This window comes from Buteo buteo, chromosome 8, assembly GCF_964188355.1.
Source record: "Buteo buteo chromosome 8, bButBut1.hap1.1, whole genome shotgun sequence".
Classification (NCBI taxonomy): Eukaryota; Metazoa; Chordata; class Aves; order Accipitriformes; family Accipitridae; genus Buteo; species Buteo buteo.
In genome coordinates, this window is record NC_134178.1 from 3,084,470 (window position 1) to 3,090,469 (window position 6,000).

Sequence of the window (6,000 nt, forward strand, 5' to 3'; positions counted from 1 at the left end):
GAATCCTTCCTTTATTGCTCTGGGTAGCCCTGGAAAATTCAGGGCGAGTGTGGGTGACTAATCAACCACTGTGATTCTCAGCACATACCCAGTCATCTGAAAGAGTTGATGTGTAGACCAAAATCTTACTCCTTGGCTGGAGTGAGAGAGGCTCAGGTTTTTTACAGCTGCTTCTGACAAGAGTGGGTTGGAAAAGGTGCCAGGTGTTGACCTTGTTGCAGCTGTGGTTATGAATATTAGCGTTGTAAATTTAAAATCTAAAATTTGTACCTGTCAGTTCTATTATGCTTTGAAAATTGTGTGGTCTGTATGGGGTCTCAGTCCTCATTAGATCATTCGGTGCTGTGGAATCCTGATCTTTTGTTAGGTGGGTAAACAGCAGCGAGTATTATTTGCCTTGTATTGCTTTGTATGTAGTCTTCTGATTTCCGTTGCCGTTTGGCATCAGAAATCACTTAATAGTGCGACCTAGATGAAGTAAACAGTTGTCTCTGGCTTCCTTGTGTAGTCTCCTAAGTGTGGAGACATTTGGGAATAATAATCCCAGGCTTGGGGTAGAAAAATATGCTGCCAAAAATTTGATTTTTACCAAAGAATGGAATATCATAGGAATGGTAATCATAGTGAGGAAGCAGTAGAGAGTATCGGTTTGCTTTGATGATTGGAGGCAGCACGTACTGTATGTTACACCTACCTGCCTCTTGAGAAAATGTGAAATGGACAAGGTAGTCCTAACAAAGGCCTCTGATATTTTTTCCTTTTCTGTACTTAAACTAAAAAATTATGCCAAGGAAAAAAGGAGATTACTCAAAAGGCTGAATACCAACTTATAGTGTAGGCTGAGTAATAAAAGAAAGCTTGAAAAGTAATTTGATACAAATCTAATATTTTAGTATCTTCTGTTTTATAAACAATTGCAGTGATCTGTTGCATTTTCTTAACTTTCCATCATGTTTTTCCTTTTGTTTTCTTGTCTTTGTAGGCTGGGTTTGGCTATGGCTTGCCAATTTCTCGTCTGTACGCTAGGTACTTTCAAGGTGACCTTAAACTCTACTCAATGGAAGGCGTTGGTTCAGATGCTGTAATTTATTTGAAGGTATGAATTTGACCCTTTTACAAGCTAGTAAAGCAGTGCAATTTGTTTATAGCAGGCTGAATAAGTGAACTTTCTCTCTTTTCACTCTTCAACTTGTTTTCAAATTTGTAATTGCTATCTTCATTATATTTTATCTAAATCAGTTACACAGAATCCTAAAAACCGAGGTAATAAATATTATCCCAGTACTAATACTGGTTAGTTTGGTTTGATTCCTGCCCCCCACCCCCAGTCCCCCTTGTTGGATCTTTGTATTTTGTTAATTTGTCATAAGTGCTGAACTTCCAAAAAAACTGTGTGATGAGAGATGATTTTGATTAATACTCTGATTCTAAAAGTTTTGACCACAGTAAAACTGAGAAGACTATTGAGTAACTCCTGACTAGTACCTGTTTTTTTCTATGCAGCTCTTGACCTTTGTGTAATAGACTGTATTGATCCTGTTGTCACTTTTGGGGGAGATCCCAGGCTACTCAGGGGCTTAAGGTTGAAACTAACTGCTTGAATTTCATCAGGAAATGTAAAAGAATACAGCATATAGCTCATGTGCAGGTTGTTGACTTAGCGTTGTCACTGTGCCTAGCTGTATGTAGCAAGTGAGTTGTGGAATCCTCTGCTAACTTTAGTTTCTGATGGGTTTAATTCTGTGCATGTATGTGTGGAGGAAAAAGGTATGGTCTTTCTCAGAGGAAAAAGGCATGCTAATGGACTGAACTAGATCAGTCCTCACAGATCAGTGTGCTGACAGAGTCAGAGTTTGCTGGAGAAGTGAAACGTTTAAGTAAAGTAGCTGTCTGCCCCCTCTCCCTAAAATGTTTTTGACCAAAACTTATTTTTCATGCTATCTTTGTAGACACCACTGTCTGGAAAGAAGGGAAATATCTTAGAGTGTTATTATTTTATTTTAACTTTTACTATGACTAGAGTGATCAGTCACAGCTAAAGTATTTTCAAAGTACTGTTGTGACGTGTAACACTTGGATAATTGAGACACTTGTTCGATACAGAATTTGTAACTGTAGAACTCCCCAGAGAATCATCTCGCTCTTGGTATCTCTAATGATAGCTTACCATTGCTTTTGTTTTTCCTTAGGCCCTTTCAAGTGAATCATTTGAAAGACTTCCTGTTTTTAATAAGTCAGCATGGCGACACTACAAGACCACACCTGAAGCAGATGACTGGAGCAATCCTAGCAGTGAACCGAGGGATGCTTCTAAATATAAAGCTAATCGATAATTTGCCACCTTTTGTCTCTGTTGGAGGTGACCTCTGCATTCAGTATAAAGTCTCTGCTTTGTTCCAAAATCCTTCAAACCACAATAGCTAATTACTTCCAAACAAAGACCTAATCAGGGCATTGAAAAATACTAAGAACAAAGTGATGATTGGGACTTAAAGGAAGGCACTAAGCACATTTGGTATGTGAATCCTGTCTACTTCACCAGAATATGCTTGGTTGCTTCAGTCATGCATTGACAAAAGGGATTGCACTGTGATTGCACTTAAGAATACAACGTTGTACAAAAAGATACTATTTGAAATGGCCAATTCTTATTCCAATATAAGGATTGTCAAGATGTGCAGAATCCCTTTAAATGGTGAATAGTATCTTGCACAGCAATATGGTATAAGAAAAATTCTGATGTAGTTAAACATACGCTTTGAAAATCCACTCTTGGCTGCATTTTATATCACACAGTGTCACCTGTTACAGAAAATCCCTTTGAGCTCTTCAGATCTTATATCTAATGAGCTTACAAATGCATAGGTCTAAAAAGGGTTGGGCAGCTTTAAACTGATGCTTTCCCCGAATTCCCAAATCCATTTGTCAAGTGCATACAAAAATTATGTTATAAGACCTTGGGACTTCCACTTTTTGGTATGCACCTTAATGATTTTTTTGACACGCAAACACAGAAATGCATTTCTATACATTTTTCCTTGTTTTGAGGAAAGATCATAAGTAGTTAGATCATTTCCCCATACAAGAAATTCTGTCAGTACAGGGGCAGGGGGGTAATTCAATTTCATGTTTATTGCCTATCATTTTGGGGGGGGCTGGGAAGGGGAGAGAAATGCTGAAAGGCCAGACAGCCAGTCATACAAATGAATTTGCCTTAAGAGTGTTGGTTGCTTGGAACCTGATTAGTTTAAAACCTGTAAATAGTTTGCAAAGTTATTTATATATTCAATGTCTGACTATAGTCTGGTAATTTCAATTTGTAGTGTATATAAAGATGTTGTACACCAGCTTTTGGAAAGTGTCATTGGTCTAAATACACGAAACTGGAAATACTGTAGAAATGGGAGGGACAAAATGTAGCTGGTACCTGATTTATGAAAAAAAAAAATCGAAGAGAAAAAACCTAAGTATTTTCCCCTTAAATTTATTGTAAGGGTTATTGCTGACTACTAGGAAACTGTTCTTCACCAAGTCTTTGCCAATTACTGTTTCTGATACTATAGCCTTTAGAAAAATTTGTGAAACTTGGAAGTTCTAGAGATATCCTAGCCGTGGGAATGAAGTAGATGAGTCGTAAGCAACTCTGATGCACCCGCAGTTTCTTTTAAGTGTTTTGATATTTTTTGAAAGATGTTGCAGGTTTTAGCATGGAATAATGAAACTTGTTTACTAGAATTGTGGGGGAACTGTCCCTTTTGTCCTCCCAGTGTTTATTTTTATAAAGAATTGATCTATTAGCTAAAGAGGGAAATGCTGAGAAATTCCTAGGTATTTAAAAAAAAAATATCTGCGTTTGACTTAACGATAGTACTTTGCACTTACATAGCACACTTCATCAAAGGATTACAAAGTGCTTTGAGCAATAAACTTCATATAGCCCCATTTCTGACGAGTCAGAGTCCTTACCTTGCAAACCCTTACTCTTAATCTGTTGCAGTCAATTCAAGAATTTGTACGTGAGTAGTTCACGAGTTTGCAGGGCTTGAGGTTCTGTGGGCTTCGCCACACGGTACAGATAAGTCACGCTGGAGGGCCAGGTTGTTTTAACGCTCTCGTACACGTCCCTGCGGAGTGCTGCCGTCCTGCTCAGAGGTGGAGGTACCAGGATGGCTGCCGAAGGCTGCCCGACTGGTTAGCTGGTAAGCGCTGCCCTTCTGAGCCCTCTCTGCCAGCAGGTAGGAGGAGGGAGCATGGTGGCGGGGCTGTCCTCTTCCGTTCCCAAACCAGACTGGTTTGACCCTGGCTGGGGGATCTCTACACGGCACGGTGAGGGTGTAGTGCCTGTGGCCTCCAGAGCAATAATTTCCCACGACTGCAGGCACTGCTGCAGAGAAGGCAAATTGCTATTTAAGTGATACAGCTATGCTGCTGGGGTGAAATCAGAGTAATAGTTGTGACTTCCAACTGGTGTTTCAGTCAATCTACTAAAATTTAGTCACTTAACTTTTGCCCTCACCCGTACTTCTTACTGTTTTTCAAATTCATTTCAAGTTGTACATGTTTTCTAGTAATCACAGAGGAGGGCTTGCTTAAAAATAGAAATTTGTGGTGAAACTAATATTTTCCCCGTTGCCTGTAGTCAGTTTTTCCTAGAACGTTACCTAAATCATTCCAAGGAATAAGATAGTTTGTGTAAGAAGCTGAGTTTCAGCTTTTGTTAGAAGTCGTATTTTGAAGTAGTAAATCCTGACCTAGTGCTTCTTTTTGGCTGTCTCCTTATATGTGAAGAGGAGAGGGAACAGAAAGAAAAGAAAGGAAGCAGGCATATTGAACTTTTTTTTTCTTGAAGTGAATATAAACCGTGGAAGCCAATGAAGGAAAGCTGAAGATACTGTGGAGGATGTTATGGTGTATTAGTCATTTCACTTCTTTACTCACAAAAACAACTGGCTGGCTTTCAGGACTGAAGTGCTCTAGTACTTGAAAACTGAAGTCCCCTTAAAGGGCACCTATTTCCAAGAACCCTGAGCCTGTACAAACAGCTCAAAGCAGGAGGGCAGAGCACAAGGAATGCATTTTCTTTCCATTTCCCAATGCCTGTTTGTGGGCATTACAGTGAATATGAGCAAGAAGCAACTTTTCTCCTCCAACCTTGTCTAGGCAGTCTGTGCTTTAGTGGAGATCCCAGGTATGCCATAAATTGTTTTTCATCTGTCTTCATGCCGTGTTTCTGCATAGGGGTATTAGTCTGAAAACTGTCTTAGGAAGCAGCAGCAGCAGACTTCTGATTAGAAGAGAGTTTTTCAATGGGTATGCCTGAAAAATGCGGGTGGATGGGTTTTTAACATGGCTAGTTCAGCTACAGATACTGATGATCTTTTTTCAGTTACTTCTACCTTTGACTGGAGTCTGCTGTAACTATTAGTTTCAGTATCTTGGGGCTGTTAATTCCAAACTTTCTGATGATATAAAAGTATATTTCTTTTATGGATTTCAGATGTATGGCCTGCTAACATTGCAACCTGCTTGTCTTGAGTTACAGGACACATAAATAGAAAAAAATGTTTTCAGTGAAAATGCTGCGTATCTGTTGTATTTAGTGACCAACAGAAACAAACTGAGCAAGAGATGTTTGCTCGTCGATTCTTCCTGAGAAATTACAAACAACTTCTGTATGTCGTAGTGTAACAGTTTAACTTTTTTGTCCATTTTGCGTTTTTGTGGTGTGAACGTAATCTATTAATCCCCTGCCTAGTTTAATATTAATAGATACTGAAGTCTCTCCAATTCATATACCTATTTGTGCTCCCTGCTTTTCTAGGCTTTGTTTTGAGGCTAACAAGGGGTTTTTCAGAGTCAGCACTTGAAAAATATTCAGAAGATACTGAAATGCTTCTTTTACAACTCAAATGCACAGTCTTCGCCTCTGTACTTGACTGTGGTGACCTAGGATAGTACTGAGAAAGTCTTTGTCCTGCTGCAGTTTGTGCTAGCTCTTGG

At 39.2% G+C, this 6,000-nt stretch overlaps 1 protein-coding gene across 2 annotated transcripts in view; it reads left to right on the forward strand.

The window, feature by feature from the left end:
* PDK3 (pyruvate dehydrogenase kinase 3) overlaps positions 1-3,944 on the forward strand; it is a 51,021-nt gene extending 47,077 nt beyond the window's left edge. For both annotated transcript variants that reach the window (XM_075033494.1, XM_075033495.1), the window contains exons 10-11: positions 983-1,096; positions 2,190-3,944. In XM_075033494.1, the coding sequence (XP_074889595.1) occupies positions 983-1,096; positions 2,190-2,333 (258 nt within the window). In that variant the 3' untranslated portion in view covers positions 2,334-3,944. The remainder of the gene's footprint in view (positions 1-982; positions 1,097-2,189) is intronic.
* The last annotated feature ends 2,056 nt before the right edge of the window (positions 3,945-6,000 follow it).